The sequence below is a fragment of the Xyrauchen texanus genome, chromosome 9 (genome assembly GCF_025860055.1).
Source record: "Xyrauchen texanus isolate HMW12.3.18 chromosome 9, RBS_HiC_50CHRs, whole genome shotgun sequence".
Lineage (NCBI taxonomy): Eukaryota > Metazoa > Chordata > Actinopteri > Cypriniformes > Catostomidae > Xyrauchen > Xyrauchen texanus.
This window is the reverse complement of record NC_068284.1, coordinates 39452059-39470771: the sequence shown is the minus strand read 5'-3', so window position 1 is coordinate 39470771 and position 18713 is coordinate 39452059. Positions and strand designations below refer to the sequence as shown.

At 38.7% G+C, this 18713-nt stretch overlaps 1 protein-coding gene across 5 annotated transcripts in view; it reads left to right on the top strand.

Moving 5' to 3' along the window:
* The first annotated feature begins 814 nt into the window (after window positions 1-814).
* The window catches only part of zeb1a (zinc finger E-box binding homeobox 1a), a 37143-nt gene continuing 19244 nt past the window's right edge, over window positions 815-18713 (top strand). Inside the window, exons 1-5 of one of the 5 annotated variants that reach the window (XM_052133655.1) lie at window positions 815-898; window positions 11811-11972; window positions 14332-14494; window positions 15610-15812; window positions 17090-17195. In XM_052133655.1, coding sequence (XP_051989615.1) covers window positions 11898-11972; window positions 14332-14494; window positions 15610-15812; window positions 17090-17195 — 547 coding nt within the window. In that variant the 5' untranslated portion in view covers window positions 815-898; window positions 11811-11897. Of the gene's footprint in view, window positions 899-2017; window positions 2210-11810; window positions 11973-12092; window positions 12144-14331; window positions 14495-15609; window positions 15813-17089; window positions 17196-18713 lie in introns of those variants that run through there. The other 4 variants (XM_052133653.1, XM_052133656.1, XM_052133657.1 and 1 more) reach the window with 4 other exon arrangements.

The following is an 18713-nucleotide window of genomic DNA, read 5'->3' as shown; positions in this document are numbered from 1 at the left end:
ATAGGGGCTAAAACCCTTAATATTTCAGACCCTAGCAACCCTGCTGTTCCTTCCTTAAGCTGCATGTGATTTATTTCTTATAGATTTAAAATAAAAAATACAGCCATTTTTAAAAGTGCTGTCTTTTGAGCTGTCACAGGAAAAAAAAGTAACCAATTTAAACAAATTAAATTAGCATTAACATAAATATTGCTCAATTGATATTCATATTCAAGTCATTTGAATATTAAAATAAACATTACATTTAATTTCATGTTGTGTTAGATTAAAAAACATTTGATATTTCAACAACAATGTGCAAAATATCAACGAGTCAATATACAATGTTGTAACTTGTGTCAAGTAGTTACAATATACATGTAACCAACCAACTTAAAATAATGTTGCCGTAATTATGTTGATGAATATTAAAGATAAAAAGGATACAATACAAGAGAGAAACTAAGAGAACTGTGTTCGGGCGCGTATGTTCATTATGTGCCAATCGCACTCACGCTGATTTCTATCTCGGCTTATAAAGGGTTAAACTACGTCATCGGACTTCCCTACCAGTCGGGGGCGCTGCCGATATTACAATAAACCTGTTGGCCGGGAAAAACTTTAAAAAATTTGTTTAAAAAAAGTATTACATTAAAGCTGTATCTGGACATATGTTTAAAAAAAATGGTTGAGGGCTGCTTGGAGAGGGAGAGGTGTTCTCCCAGCATAAGAAGGTGATGTCGTAAAGCAGAATGTCGTAAACCAGGTGGGGAGGGGCTGCTATGGGGAGGGGGTAATGGAGGGGGAGAGCTAGGGGGCTCACTTCGCAAGGCAGCAGCGCTTTTAGACAGTGCAAAAATCATGGCGGATGGCCCCAGGTGTCAGCGCAGAAAACAGTCACAGCCACGACGCAACAACGGTGAGTCCCACAGGCTGAAATCAGATTGCACATACAAGAACTAAGGAGAAAAAAAGTTGTTTTAATTTTGGCCCGGATGGCTTTTCCACCTCTGGACTAGTTTAATGGCGACTTAAGAAAGTTCTGGGGAGCTGGAGAGTAGGTTGTCCCAGTGTGAGCTGCACCGTTATACCTGAGACTGTCCGGACCGTTATACGTAAGGACGCACGTCTTTTCTCACGTAATAGCTTTCAGAGCTGAACTCTGAAATAACTTTCAGAGCTGAATGTTCATTTAACAACTTTAGATCCAGACATGTAGTCTGATGTAGTCTATCAGCGTTTGTTTTGATCAAAAACGTGTGGAGCAAAATAAGGCAACCAGTGCTGTCTCTTTAAATTAGTCAAATCAGCTGCTCTGGTATAAAGTACTTGGTTTCGCATCTTTATTATTTTTCTTGAAGACTGATGGTGCCATAAGCCAATTACCATCATCATTTACTCACAAATGTAATGTAAGACACAACAGCGTCAAGTCTTGCATCCAAAATGTAAATTACATTTTCCGTGCCAACTTAAGATAAATATATCTAATTAAAAAAAGAACAGCCTTAGTTTGAAAAAAAATTCTTCCGTAATTGGTGCAAGACTTTACTACGAAATTATGAGCTAACATAGCAACAGCGTAACTGAATGTCCTTGAAGATGTATTATGTTTGTTTGTTTACATGCACTTATTGACATTACCATGTTATAGCAACGATGCCTGTCTGGGGTTTACAACAGCAGATATCTTTATCAAGAAAATCCATAATCCAAACTGGTTTATCCAGTTAATTTCTTAAATGACAGCTTTAATGCACTTCATTATCTACAATGTCTAGTTTACTTATTTTTTTTTTTTTTTTGCATTATCAGTAATGCAGTAGTCTCCGTCTCTCGCCTGGTAACCCGAATAGAATGGATGTTGATATGTGGTTAGATGTCGCTCTCTCTTTAAATAACCTCTCCAGTAATCTGGTATAGTCCACCGTGCCGTCATGAACTGCAAGCAGCGCGCTACCTTTTCCTGCCTGCGCGTGCGTACGACAACTAGCGTCGATCCGCCCGCGACGTAACGCGCACAGGAGCCGTCAACGTGTTTACCTGAACGGCGAGGAGACAGCGGAGCGAGCCAATGTCCTCTTTAACCGTTCATCACACTCCTCCCGTCTCCAGAGCAGTGATTACACAAACGGCGGAAAGGAAACGGTGTGTGAAACGCGATCTGCCTGACAGAAGCGAGAGAGACGAGGCGCCCAGCAAACGCAACAGCAAATGGCAACTTGTGCAGGTAGAGAGAAGATGGTGTTTGATATCAGACGTGCATGTGGCATCGTTTTCATCACACCCGTGTGTGCCTGTAGCTCATATTTCTGGTTCTGCTGTTTTCTTTCGCTTTCATCCACTGGTGACATTTAACCCGTCCTCTCTTAGCTGGAACACGGATTGTTTGGTTTATTTTTATTTTTCGCTCGGGTGTCCAGTTTCAGTGTCTTTAAAGTGCTTGGACTTGTTTTATAAGGAACTAAAGTCGCGCATAAGGTGGTTGTTGGCGCTGTTTCTGGTCAGCAATAAAGCAGATCTCCGTTACCCAGTTATTTCCCCCGTTAGGTATTTATGTAATGGCGGTGTGGACCGTTATTTGCTGCAGTGAGGGCGGGGCGGCTGATCTCGCATATCGGAGACGAGCCAGGTAAGATAGGTGACGAAACACCTACATAGGTGCTTTTATTGACGTGCCTTAGTAATGCATATTCGAACGTAAGATATACACACATATGCTCGTATTTAAGTCATGTTTATTTTTGTGGGGGAACAAAGGCAATCTATACATCCCAGCGAGGACAGGTCCAGGGAGGAGCTGCTTCACTGTTTCTATCCTAGTCGAGCGTAATTACACGCGTGATACACAGCTTAGTCTCATGTTGTAATTGGGTTTGACTGATCTGAGCAATTGTTAATGGGTTATAAATGGTATTTAAATACACAGCCGGAGTTTGGTGAACAGGTTTTTGGCGCGGACTGATGTATTGTGTGATGAACGCAATGCGTGACGTAACTTTTGTTTGCATTCTTCATTGCACTGCTGCTCAGGAGGACTCGCGCCTGAGACATGTCCAACAGACCATACGAATTTAGGGCATTACTGCACGTGGGAGGCATTCGGAAATGAGATCACACCGTGGTCCACCCGAGGCTTATTTTCATTGGTGCTGTTTGCCAGCCTCATGTTTCAAGAGAAATGGTCGCATCGGACATCATTTTTGTATGCGTCTGTGGTTAAGCCATTGATGTGCTTGTAATTTTAACTGATGTGTGGACTCAGTGCTGCAGTCCTCTCTAAATGCTAGTAGAGAGGACATGCTATTGCAGGTGAACAGTACATAAATGTATTTGTCTTTAGTATGTCACAGAAAGACAAAGTGAAACAAGAAGAATTTTGTTGTTTTGGCTTTTGATTCGGGTGACCCATATTTTCAATAACATTTTGACATTAAGATGAAAAAAGCCTATGCTTTAAAAGAGGACAGTCCTTTCTTTCCCTTGCTCTCCCCCCTGGCCTTTTCAGTTAACCTTTGACCTCTACAACCACACATGTTAGCATTTATCTCTTCTCTCTCTGGTCACCAGCATGCTGGTTTTAAGTCATTGTGTGTGTTACTCTTCAGGAATACCCAACCTCTGGTTAAAGTTAGAAAAAATATGCACCCTGTTAACAAGTCTCATAATAATTAAAACAGCATATATAGTAATACATATGTTATTACTTATGTTTCCCTCAATTGGTATGCATCATTAACTGTAAAAAGTCTTTAATAGTTAAAGTCTGGTAATATACAAATGATTAATTTGTTTAAAAGTCACAATGTGCATTTATCCTTACCATCTTATTAATATTATTATATTTATGCTACATTAGAATATCATGTTAATGTTGATTTAATAATCAAGATACATGTGAAATGGTGTTTTTAAAGGTGTCACCCAAACCATAAAGAATTTATAGATTAGATGCTGCTAAGAAAAAACCATGAGTGTAATTTGGCACATTGTTACTTTTTGAACAAAACAAATAAAATAAAGCATGGTGGCATGTAGGGTGACCACCTGTCCCGCTTTACGTTGTACTGTACAGCAATTTTACCCTTTGTCCCGCCTCACGCAAATTGAGCATCTGTCCCGCTTTTTCATTGGACCCTGCCTAAATACACGGGTGCGTCCATAGGCGTACTGTTAACTTATGTCCAATACTGCAGAGGAGAGCAATAAATGCGGCAGTCGATAGGCTATCGTCGTGTGTCAATCAAACTGTTGACTGGTGCACGAACGCCTCCTCAACATTGTCAACAATCTCAAATTGGAGGGCGCGCTGTTCGGTCGGTTAAGCAGCCATGGCCAGTGCTGCGGCCACGAAAAAGAGAAGATGCACTTTTAATAGCGAATGGACCACAAGATACTCTTGGTTAAGACCCGTAGATGGTGAAGCAGAGAGAGCTTTTTGTATTTTATGCAAAAGCAGTTTTTCTGTGGGACATGGTGGAGAGTACGATGTGAAGCGACATGGTGCAAGTGAGTACCACAGAAAAAAAGCACATCATCAAGAAACATGCAAATCAGTGCAATCGTTTTTCAACAAACCAAATGACCCACAGGCTGACAAAGTTTCGGCAGCAGAAGTGACGAGCATTTATCATGCCGTACATCACACACATTCATATCGCTCTACTGACTGCAGCAATAAGTTAGCCCCAGTAATTTTTCCAGATTCTGAAATAGCGAAGAAAATGTCGTGTGGCCGCACCAAAGCAACATCTATTGTAACAGATGTCCTCGCTCCGGTCTCAGTGGAAAAATGTATTCAAGAACTGACATCACCTATGCTTGCGGGTGGAACGCACACACTTTATATAGGCAAGCCCTAAATATTTTGCACTGTATTGACTAGGCCTTATATTTTGTTGAACTTAAATAGGCTAGGCCTAATATTTTTTGTCTTGTATTTTAAGGTGAATTTTATTCACTGAGAGCATTTTTTTTAGTTCCGTAATGCCTGGTCCTTTTGAAACAGTTGATTAATTTGATAGTCCCAATAAAGAGAGATGGATGGAAATTAGTGTTTTGTCTTTTATAGGCCTATGCCTTAAGCTGTAGAAACTTTGGGTGATATTTTGGGTCAGGTAGTGTCTTAATCTTTTAGTTTAAAGTGGGTTTAAAAAATTTTCTGGGTAAATTAGATAGACAATATATCTTAAGTTTAAAGTTATTACGTCTGTCCCACATTGTCCCACTTTACCATGCTACTTGTCCCACATTTTGTCTGACTGGAGGTGGTCACCCTAGTGGCATGTGACACAAGGCAAAAAATATGGCATAATTCTGAGCTAATGTCTATTCTAATGGACACCCAGAAATAACTTAAAACATTTAGGGATGGCCCGATGCCAATACTGGTATCAGAATTGGGTCCGATACCACACTCATGTACTCCCAATTTTGGTGCTCCAATACCAAAAACTATACCATCCGATGTACGCATGTCATTATGTAAACATTCAGCGCACAAATTAAAATCATATTATGTCTTAAGGAGATTATTTAACTGCAAAGACTGTGATTTAATGAGATAAATATAAAGTTTATATGTGAGTGCTTGTGAATGTGTGGAGTAGACATGCAGACATAAAGCCACAAATTGCTCATACCTTTTAGAGCTTCTTGGCTCATATACAGAAAACACCATCATGAGCATTGCATGCATTTTTTGTAGCAGATGACAGCGAGCAGAGTTCTAATTCACTTTGTAGCAGGAGGCACATACAGACTACATATTTATTTAATGAAATAGCAGCCTTTTGCAGTTTAATAATCATATTTGGTCACAGAGTGACCATAGCTTCTCACTTCCGGAAACAAATGTCAAAACACACACAGAAATGGAAAGGGCTTCAAAATAAAAGCTCAATTTAAATGGAAAAAAGTATGACAGAAAACTATATTTATGTAATATTCACTGTAATACTACTACTAAATAAATCCATAGTAAATGTATAATATTTCAGCAATATCTCACATCTGTGATGCTCTGTAGTGCAACACTTTATTAGTCAAAAATAACTACAAAGTGGTATTTTTGGATTGTGCTGTGAGGTTCTGTATAAATGCACTTCATTTTTTTAAATTAATACAATATTGTTGAAAATGTTATTGTTCAATTTTCTTTCAATCAATATTTAAATGAATTTATTTATTTGATGATAAAATTGAATAAATAAATAAATATAGAATTCAGAAAAAAAGGAGAGAAAAAAACTGGTATCTGTATTGGCGAGTACCAAAAGGGAAGTATTGGAACTCGTACTTGTTCTAAAAAAATAAATAAATGGTATCGGGACATTGCTAAAAACAGTACCATAAACTGAATTTATTGATCGATTATAATTTATGGCTACATTTAGAGTAGTAAATAAAGCATGGTCATATTTTTGGTGTCCTTAGTTCATGTAATAAGGTCTGTGCTAAGACACAATGTTGCATTTATATCTTTAGGTGGTTGGATTGAGGTTTGTGTGCCTGACCTATCTATTTAAGATAGTGACATTTATTATATTTGAAATGACTCCCTTTGCAATTTGTGTCCAGTAAGTCACTTTGGATGCAAAGGAGCCATAAATGGCATCTTCCTGTGGATTACAGACCTTTACAGGCCATGTTAACCCCTGGTATTTAAATGCATTTCTGGCGATCAATTTGAAATGAGACAATGCTAAGCACAGGTGTCCACTTCACCCAGTTTTTAGAGGCGACCAAAAACGAACATGCTTGTAGTGTAAACGCGTATACTTTCGAACACACTGTGGTGGTGATGTAATGTATGCAGTCATCAAATCAGAGACAATCCCCTTGAAATCTGAACACAAGTTATGTTACGAGATACATTACAACCAAGTGTAATTATGTTTCTCGCCTGACAACTTGTGATAGGATCGCCCAAACGCATCCTAATAACGTGTAAACAGGGCCTCAAACACACATCTGACTGGCTCTGTAGATTTCGAAGTCAGATGCAGATTTTTAGTTGTTTCTTTCTAGAGTGTTTATTTAGAGAAAAATTATATTGCTCTCATCATATTGTTCAAATTTTTCTCTACATCTTCCACTTAATTTTCACCCTCTCCCCCAGAGTGTGTATTATGCATGTGTCAATGTGTTGTAAAGGTATGGTGCAAGTAATGTGCGGGACAAACAAAGACAAAACGAACACCTGTAGCCTGAGTTCTTTTCACACTTCCCTGTTGATGAAAAAGGGAAATGGAAGGGCATTAAAGAGCTTTTCACATTTTACTCTGTGCATGTATAGGGGGGGCTTGTGACTGCGGGGAATCTCTTTTTGCATGCTAATCACTCCCAGTGGTTTGCCGCCTCTTTGTACGGCTGGGGTAAAGTTTTTCAGGGTAAGGGGAGGGTTCTTCTCATTCTTTTTTTAAGGGTGGGGAGGGGTTGTAGAGAGGGACTTGTGTTGGTATGACTGGACGAAACAGAAATATGTTGAATGAGTTTATATGGATGCACCAACAGCCTAGATCGTGTACAGTGTTTAATTGGTCTCACGTGGGCCATGTGTACATAAGAGCTCCTATTAAGCAAAAGGCAGGGGAGAAACAGCAATCTTAGGTGACAGCTGCTCCCAAGTTATTCTAAATTGATTATGTCTCTAGACACACATGAATGCACACACACAACACTCAAACATAAACACACATGCACACTGCATTACATGCCTAAAGGGATGGTCACACTATGCATTCCCATTGAGCATGCACATTTATTTGGAAAACTCAATGGACCAGGATATGATGTCATGTGGGAGGGATTCTGGTGTAAGTAAATAATATACACTGCCTGGCCCAAAAAAAAGTCGCTGTTTGGATTTAAATAAGCAGATACTTAAGGGCCAATGATTGGATCATTATTTCAGTGATTAATATGTTTCAGTTGGCAACAATTCTTTTAACCCTACCTGATGCAGTGTGTAGCTTCTCATTTCTTAAACAACCATTTCGGAAGACGTATCCCGTGGTCGTGGAAAATATGTTACTGTGTTTCAGAAGGGGCAAATAATTGGCCTGCATCAAGCAAAGAAAACAACTAAGGAGATTGCTGAAATCAATGGAATTGAGTTGAGATCTATCCAATGTATTATTAAAACCTGGAAGGATAGTGCTGAACTGTCAGCTTCGCAGAATGTGGTCAGAAAAAAATTATGAATGATGATAGAACGTGATAGACCCTAAAGGAGAACACTAAAACGCTTGAAGTCACGTTTATAAAATCAACAGTAGAACTCACGGCTATGTTTAATAGTGAAATTGAGAGCATTTCCACAAGCACAATGCGACGAGAACTTACATTATTGGGACTAAACAGATTTGTGGCCAAAAGAAAGCCATTTGTTTGTTAGGCTAATCAGAAAAAACTTCTTCAATTTGCTAGGGAGCATAAAGAGCAACGGAAAAATGTCATGTGGTCTGATGAGTCCAGATTTACCCTATTCCAAAGCGATGGGCACGTCAGGGTAAGAAGAAGCGATGCACCCATCATGCATAGATAAAGTTACTGTTTACAAACAAACGCTCCACCCCGCCACTTCCGTGTTTTTTTGATAGCTGAGAAAAGAACTGATGGCGCTTCGCTCAAACTGTGCTGAAACTCCTGTTGAAGTGCTGTTTGTGGGGTTGAAACACCCCATTTCCCACAGATTATTGGAGATTAGGGCTTCTTTAAATTTCCACCTGATCATTGCATCAGGAAGAACTCACTGTCACTGTCATTATCATGTCTGCTACATTAGACACAATTGACTCGCAGCAGCTGTTGGTGGATATTAACATTGTTTTTTTTTGTTTTTTACAAAGAAACGCAAACGCCTGTTATTAATTTCCAAAGTGCTGTTGCTGTGACAGATATGAGGTCAAATATGATCTAATGATGATCTTATATGATCAAGATCACCATATACGATATCATGGTAGGAACGGGACCCGTCTACACCACCGCAGTGCATGGACTACTGTTTGTGAAAGGATAAGTGAATAAAAATGATGTCATACTGCTAAAATCATGTCTTTGCATTGATTTTGAATGCAGTAAAGAATATTGTTCATTCAAAAATATCTGTTATTACATTTTGATATGGAATATGATCATATTGAAGTAAGAAAATTATTATCTATTGTATGTAGGTTAATAATTTAAGCATTAAAGACACATATTGTATGTCTAGTGGTAGGTTTTATTTTAATCACATTTCTTAGGCTTTAGGAGCGTGTTAAACATGTGTATTCATCAACCTGTTACATGTCCGACATGATCATACATGCTCATTGGACCAAGTTGTATTGCTGATATTTCAGAAAAGAACTTAAATATTTTTTTCTCTGTAAACTCTCTCCTCTCCACCAATAGCTGGTGTGTGGTGAGTGTACTGGCGCACTATGGCTGCTATCACATCATCCAGGTGTACACTGCAGTGCACACTGGTGGTAGTTGATGAGAGTCCCCTGTTCACTGTGTAAAGTGCTTTGAGTGTGTCAGAAAAGCACTATATAAATGTTACATTAATTCATTCTTTCATAGATAGATGCAATGTTATGCAGCAATAAAATGAAGTCAGCTGACTACATTTCCATTTCTTTTTTTGTAATTTAGCTGTCATTTTCGCTGAATGCACCTAATGACCAGGTTATCCCATCAATAGATTTTTCTTCCCTGACAGCACAGGCATATTCCAGGATGGTAATGCCAAGATTAATCTGGCTCAAATTGTAAAGGGTGCTTTAGGTAGCATGAAAGTCTTTGGGATGTGCTGGAGAAGACTTTACAGAGTGGTTCGACTCTCCCGTCATCAATACAAGATCTCGGCCAAAAATGAATGCAACTCTGGATGGAAATATATTGTGACGTTGCATAAAGTTGTCAAAACAACGCCACAAGGAATGCTTGCAGTAATCAAAGCTAAAGGCGGTCCAAAGAAATATTAGAGTATGCCACTTCTTTTTTGGCCAGGCAGTGTATCACAAATAATATTAGGGCTGGGTATTGATACAGATTTCACAATTAAGATTCACAAGCTGTCAATTCGATTCCAATCTCGATTTGATATTGATTCATATGGGTACATTTCTGTTACAATGTCCATTTTTATTCTGCCAAATGAATAAATGTAAATGTAAAACTGTGATTACATGAGACTTGAAATCATCTGGTTATTCTCTGCTTTTTTTAATATAATTTTTAAAGCAAAATCAATAAAGCAAAAAAATTCACGACCCTCGTTAGGGGCGTTTGACAATGTAATCGGATATAACAATAATAAGGTGATTATCGCTAAAATATACATATATATATATATTTTTAAATATCGCCCAGCCCTAGAGTCTGCATGTATGTGTCTGATGTTAAGTCAGTGGGGGTGTGTGGTGGCAGCAGGTGCACTCTATAATGAGCCAAATCACCTCATAATAGGAAATGCCATAGGAAATGCCACATGAAATGGTGGTTGCCATGGTGACTTGATTTTTTTTATTATGAATTCACACAGGAACAGTTCTACCTGTCATTACTTTGTCACTCATGTGGTGCTGTGCAAACACACCCATAAAAGCAGCACCAGTGTGTTTGAGAGTCATTCAAAGTTCACCCAAAAATTTTAAATGAAACTTGTCATCATTTATTCTTTTATTTTCATTTATTCATTTGTTCTGAACAACACCTTTGTTGTTCATATTTTAAAAGCATACAAGCCCCAAATGGACAAAAAAAAGTACGACAGAAATAGTTCAACTTTAGATAAAAATTTAAGTTACCCTTATTCGCTGACCCCCCGACACACACTTTTTATCTTTATGAGGCGGTATGTTTTCTAATCATATAAAAAAGGTCATATACTTTCATTTAACCAATTTATTAAAATAATGTTTTTACGCATGTTTTATGTTTTACGCAAAGATATGTATATCTAGGCCTAGAATAAAATTTCTTTGCCACCACATTTTAAATTTCTGGGGCATTTTTATCACTTTTAGTAGCATTTTTGCCCCAAGCCTCAGTCAATTTCTGTCCCTGACGTCAATTCAGATACAGCATTCTGGCCTCCACAGCTATGTGCAATTAGGCCTACCTTGTTACAACAGATGTGAAAGAATAGAAATCTTAAACAGGAACTGTTTTTTTCATAATCTGAACACCTTTACATCACTTCCTGTTGGCATACTCTAATTCTGCCTGCAGTAAAGGCATTATAAGAAACTGGACGAGCTCCTGATGAACAAACCATGTTTAAACATCAGATTCAGTCGGTGTATTCAAAAAACACATTTGATACATGCACATCTGGAACTGTTCTGCAGACAGACACACATGCATACACACACACTGTACACTGATCTAAAAATAACTGAATCTCACTTCCTGTCTTTAAGGCACCAAATGTACCTGCGATTGTATGTGTGCACATATTTTTGTGCCTCAGGCATGCAAGTGTGTGTGCATGTTTGACTATGCATGTAACCGCTGTTCATAAGAATCTGAAATAGCTTAGATGTACAATTAAAAATGATGGCTCAATATCTGTACACTGACACAAAAGACTAAAAAATGACTGTAACTGTCACTGAATAGAGACATCAACACATAAGAAAATATGCCATTTGCAAACAGGAAGTAGTCTCAAGAGGTGTAAATGGGTGGTGCGTTAGTTTGGTGCTAATCTGTTTGTTTTTGCCAGGATAACACATGGCCAACAATTCAATGAGAGTGTGGATAACCCTGCAAATGAAAGTTTGGGAACATTGCTGAACCTAAACTGAATGGTTTATTCTTTCTCTCTAATGTAGTAAGGAGTTTTAGCGGTGTGCCGGAGGCAACCTCGGATTCAGATGATGAAGACAAACTGCACATTGTAGAGGAGGACAGTATTCCTGATGATCCTGACCAAAAGGCCTCAGTATTCCAACTCAAATCAGCACAACAGCTCTCTAACACATGCACAGAGGATGGTGGGTAAACAAACAATGGAAACAAATCAAATATTTGCTAAAAACTAAATGGAACCCAAATTATATTTATCCAAACAATGAATAAATAGTTTTTTTTTACTTTACTTTACTTTATTGCAGCAGATGGCAGACTGGGGCCAGATGCTATGATAGAAGAAATAAGGGTCAAAGGTCAGTCTAGTGCAACAAATACTCTCGGGGCTCATCTGAATATATTTATTTTTGAAAGTAATTTATAGACCTTTTGTCTTAAAAGTATAGGACAGGAAATAGAGGGAAAAGGGTCTATGACACATAGAATAGGTAAAATAACATCATATTTGAACTGAAGTTATCTGCACATGCACTTCAACATGCTACCAATGAGTTGGAGCATGTGTTTTTCCCACCAGGTCACATCTCAAAGCTGCTTTTATAAGGGATATTTCTGTTCACCCAAAAGTTAATATTATGTTACTATTTACTAACCTTCATATTGTTTTAAACCTGTATGACTTTCTTTCCTCCATGGCACACCAAAGGAGATTTTAGGCAGAATGACAGCCTCAGTCACCATTCACTTTCATTGCATGGAAAAAGAAGTGCTATGTAAATTAATGTTGACTGGAGCTAACATTCTACCTAACATCTCCTCTTGTGTTCTAGAGCAGAAAGAAAGTCATAAGGTTTTAAAAAAACATGATGGTGAGTAAATGATGGCAGAGACTGTAAGAGGGTTGGGTGCTTTGGACAGTAAGCTATGCTTGTCATGGAAAAATGCTTAAATGACTGGAACGACTGTCTGTGAGAGGGTATTATGTTAAGATAGCTGGAACAGGTGTGTGTGAGGTCATTTCTCTGTCTCCAGGCCATTATTCATACATAATATGTCACCTAGTCTTTACAGTCCTTCATAGCACATAGACGTTGGTCTTACTGGGCCATTTCCCAGTCATATACAGTATAAATACACACCAGCTTAATACTTAAAATTGCTGCTTGTTACTAACCAACATCCAAGTCCAATGTGTACGTTATTCAATTTTATATTAACCTGTTGTGGGTTTTACTTAACTAGGTCCCAGTCAGGTTGTTTATGTGCTTTTCTGTACATCTAGGTGTTTAGCTGTGTGTGTGTGTGTGTGTGTGTGTGTGTGTGTGTGTGTGTGTGTTTCAAGGTGGTAAATATATTTGATGCGGAAGCTAGGAATGCACAAGGCGTTTACTGAAAAATAAAAGCGTTACCTACATTACTTCATAATGTAAAAAAAGACATCTCGTTACTATTATGTGTCACACAAAGCAACACCGTTTAGCACAAACACTGAATGGATGTCAAAAAAAAGAAAATGTGAACTCATAATACAAGGACAATTGTTATACATAGAAATTACTTAAAAAGGTTTACTATTCTAATGAAGCCAACTGATTAATATCTTTTGAATGTTTAACAATACATTGTTATTCAAAAAAAAGTTATGAATTTATGATGCCTTGGCGATTAGCTATAATTACCTGTTTTTGATGTGATAGTCGAGTTAATACTTCATGAAAACATTAAACACGCAACCTTCAAATCATCAGTCAGGCCACTGTTTTGGAGTTATGTTGGCTTGACAAAGTCTACATACAGGCTATGGTAACACAGATAACCTCTCTCAGTACAATTGTAGTGAGCAGACTAGAATCTCAGAATGCAAAACACGTCGAACCTTAAGGCGGATTTGGCTACAACAGCGAAGACCATATCAGGCACTTTATTATGACCATAGTGTTCCTATTAAAGTACTCAGTGAGTGTACTGTTATTCTCCAAACTTGGTTTAGGGTTATTTTCAAAATTCCTAAACCGAGACCAACATTTCTAACTAACTCAGAGCTTTCAAGCGACATCCACCAAACTTGGTATAGTTCTTCAGACTGTTCTTGAAAAGTGTGCCATGTATTTTCTAACTAATCAGACTTACAGTTTTTGCCCAGCAGACAATCAAAAATATGGAAAAAACCCATAGACTTACATTGATGGAATGTTCAAACGGGCCAAAGGGATGCTTGATTTTCAAACTCCCAACTGTCAAAAAACAAACAAAGAGTTTGTTCTGCTCTCAGAGAAGAGACAGCTTGCAAGCTGGCTGTTTGTCTTACTGTAATGTCTGTATAACCATCAAACATTTCAAACTAGTTTAAACCTTTAGGCGAGGCTATGGCAAATTACACCTTTACTAAAAATACAGGTATCAGTGAGTACAAAAAATAAAGTATTGGTGCATTTACTCTTTATCCACAATACAGTAATTGTAGCAGTAGATGAGAAAATCCTATAACAGAGAAGGGCATTTGTGTGTGTTGTAGTTGATCTGATCTGCCTCTGTATTTAAAAGAGGAGTGTGTCACTGAGGAGGAGGAGGAGGAGGGAGGAAGAGGAAGATGATTTTGATGAGGAAGTGGCCGGTCAGGAAAAACAGATGGAAACTAAGAGTATTTACCCAGATGCCCCAGAGGAGACCCAGAGCACGCCAGAGAGAGGGGTCCATGATGAGAACGGTACCCATCCAACAAACACCTATCTCTCCACCCTTCTCATTTTTTCGTCTCTAAAGCCGTGGCCAAAATTATTGGCAGTGACATAAATGTTGTGCGTCTCAAAGTTTTCTGCTTCAGTTTTTGTGGTGTTGATTCACATTGTTTCTAGAATATTGTGCAGAGTGATCAGATGCATTTTAAATAATTGCAAAAAGCTTCATCACAAAAAAACTAATTTCACAGTTTTTTTGCCCTCGCACAAAATTACCAGCTAACATCATTTCACTAATCATATCAGCAGCACCTGGGAAAGTGTGAACAAGTAGAAAAGGTGAATGCTACCATGAGTCTTGCCAACAGTGAAGCATCCTGAGACCATCCATGTGTGGGGTTGCTTTTCATCCAAGGGAGTGGGGCACTCTCATAATTCTGCCCAAAAAGACTGCCATGAATTAAGAATGGTATCAAAATGTCCAGCAAGAGCAACTTCTCTCAACGATCCAGGGGCAATTTGGTGATGATCCGTGCATTTTCCAGCATGATGGAGCACCATGTCACAATGCAAGAGTGATAATGAAGTGGCTCGGAGATCATTACATTTAATTTTGGATCCGTGGCCAGGTTACTCCCCTGATCTTAATCCCATAGAGAACCTGTGGTCAAACCTCAAAAGGAGAGTGGACAAGCAGAAGCCCACAAATTGAGATTGTCAACTCCGAGCACTAATAAGGCAAGAATGGATCGCCAGCAGTCAGGATTTGACCCAGAAGCTGATATCCAGCATGCCAGAGCGAATTGCAGAGGTTATGAAGAACAAGGGTCAACACTGTAAATATTGACTCTTTGCATTTATTGAATGTTTTTGCCAATGAAAGCCTTTCAAACTTATGAAATGCTTATCATTGTTTTCCATAGAAACATGTTAAAAAATAATCTACAAATACTGAGCAGCAAACTTTGCAAAACACTAAATTGATTTCACTGCCAATACTTTCGGCCACAGCTGTACTAGTTTCTATCAGCTTTTCCTGTACAGTCTATCATATATGTCCTATTTACACCTGGGCAATACCAGTGCACTGAACAACTCATACATTTTCATCATCTGTCCACCCCTCCCTCTCTTTTTCTCCCAGGTACCCCGGATGCATTCTCTTATCTGCACACTTGTCCACACTGTTCTCGTGGTTACAAGCGTCACACTTCTTTGAAGGAACACATTAAACTGCGGCATGAAAAGAGTGATGATAACTACTGCTGTTCCCTCTGTAGCTACACCTTCACCTACCGCACACAACTTGTCCGTCACATGACTTCACACAGACATGTCCGGGAGCAGGTACGCCACCCCAGTCACACCTTCATGATCTTCACACGTTTATGTGAGGAAATTACACTGAGCTTTGTTTCACAGTCACATCTAATTGTCACCTAAAGCAAAGTGTACACTACACGACTCAAGCTCGTCTCCTTTGATGTTTTGTGTCTGCGACAAGAAGTCTCAGACCTCACGACCAATGGTCTTATAGTGTGCGCTCTCCTGTGAAATGCTGAGACTAGTCACAAACGCTACGACAGATTTTTAAAACTGCTTGACATCTAGATATCTTGTCGTCAGGTAAGCGCACTGTCCGATGAGCAAGAGATTGACAATGAGCAACAGCCAATTCAATATTGAGAGAGTGCATGAGGAGAGCAAGGTATTAGGAATCTGGAGACAAAAAATTCAATAAATCATCACCTACATCTCATTACCTGCTGTCTTTATTGTTTTCAACTGTTTTTCTTTTCTTTCTTTTTTGCAAATTTTTTGCAATTTTTTGCATGAAAACGGGGGAAACAAGCTGTGCTTAAATATTTATTGACATGTTATCAGGAATAAACAGTGCAAGTTTGAATGAATTTCGGCATCTTCATTTTAAGATGCATTTTGGGCAATCGTTTGAAACAAGGACCATAGACCGCATTAACGGGTGTTTTTTTGCCGGTTATGCAGATTTAAATGGAAATAAGTTTACGATCTGAAAATTAAAAAAGCGTATGAATGAACGTGCACAATAGAAACACAGATTTGAGAAGGACACAGATTAGAAGCTCAGTTACAGGTACAGAACTAAAATAACTCAGAATTCTGCTCTAAACGTCATTTTTGTGAATTATTAAGATAAACTGCACTGGATTTTAGCACTTTCTTTTGTTTTTGTGCTTTTATTATCTATCATTCAGTAATACACAGTTGTAATGACTGATGTATGTCCTCATGAAATCAGAGAGTCTCTCCTCGAAATACAAACACAAGTGGTCAAAAGAGACGAGCAGGTGTGACGGTTATGTCTTGCTTGTACACTTGTGATCAGATCACCCTAAACTCATCTAAATACCAGGTGAACACAGAGCCTCAGTCGAGGATGAATGGTTGTGTAGTTGAAACACCCAGTCTGCGATCAGTCCTGTAGTGTTCGCACCAGCACGATGGAAAACAACACTGAATCGCAGGGTGCCAACCGCAAGTCGTGTAGTGTACACTAGGCCTTAAGACTATACTTTATACTGTATACTTTCAACCAACTTTTTTTTTACCTCTATTTTGACCCTCCTCTCTCTTTTTCTTCCCAGCGGACTATTTCTCAGTCAGGTGGAAACAGAAAGTTCAAATGTACAGAATGTTCCAAGGCCTTCAAATACAAACATCACCTGAAAGAGCACCTGCGCATTCACAGTGGTCAGTTTTATACAGAAACTTCACACAGAAATTATTTTGACAGTGCTCTTTAAAACTTTTCAAACTTTGCTAAACCTATGTTAATAGGTTTTTAAACCCAGAGTAACCCTGGGTAAATCAGCCTTTTGACTTTTGTCATTTATGAAGGGAGTTAGCCATGCTATCCCCGGGTTATAAAAGCCTCCTGAGACCTGAGCGTGACTGCTGTGTTCATTTTCCATTTCCCTTTTTGATTTGTAACTAGTAGCACCTAATAAACAAGCCAAAAAAAAATAAAAAATTCTAGAGCAAATTGTTTTCCTAAAAATTGGTGTCCACATACAGTTTAAGTCAGAAGTTTACATACAAATTAAAACTAATTTAACCACTCCATAGATTTAATTTTAGCAAACTATAGTTTAGGCAAGTTATCTACTTTGGGCACAACTCAAGTCATTTTTCCAACAATTGTTTACAGAGAGATTGTTTCACTTTTAATTGACTATAACACGATTCCAGTGGGTCAGAAGTTTACATACACCAAGATCACTATGCCTTTAAGAAGCTTGGAAAATTCCAGATAATGATGACAAGCCTTTAGACAATTAGCCAATTACATTCTGGTAGGAGGTGTACTGAATTGGAGGTGTACCTGTGGATGTATTTGAAGGCCTACCTTCAAGCTCAGTGCCTCTTTGCTTGACATCGTGGGAAAATCAAAAGAAATCAGGCAAGACCTCAGAGAAAAAAATTAAGGTGGACCCTCACAAGTCTGGTTCATCCTTGGGAACAATTTCCAAACGCCTGAAGGTACCATGTTCATCTGTACAAACAATATAAGTATGCAAGTATAAACACCATGGGACCAAGCAGCCATCATACCGTTCAGGAAGGAGACACAGTCTCTTAGAGATGAACGTAGTTTAGTGCAAAAGTGGAAATCAACGGCAGAACAACAGTAAAGGTACTTGTGAAGATGCTGGAGGAAACAGGTAGACAATTATATATATCCACAGTAAAACAAGTCCTATATTGACATAACCTGAAAGATTGCTCAACAATGAAGAAGCCACTGCTCCAAAACCACCATCAAAAAGCCAGACTACAGTTTGAAAGTGTACACAGGGACAAAGATCTTACTTTTTGGAGAAATGTCCTCTGGTCTGATGAAACAAAAATTGAACAGTTTGGCCATAATGACCATCATTATGTTTTGAGGAAAAAGGGTGAGGCTTGCAAGCCGAAGAACTCCATCCCAACCGTGAAGCATGGGGGTGGCAGCATCATGTTGTGGGGGTGCTTTGCTGCAGGAGGGACTGGTGCACTTCACAAAATAAATGGCATCAGGAGGAAGGAAAATATGTGGATATATTTAAGCAACATCTCGAGACATCAGCCAAGAAGTTAAAGCTTGGTCGCAAATGGGTCTTCCAAATGGACAATGACCCCAAGCATACCTCCAACGTTGTGGAAAAATGGCTTAAGGACAACAAAGTCAAAATATTGGAGTGGCCATCACAAAGCCCTGACCTCAATCCG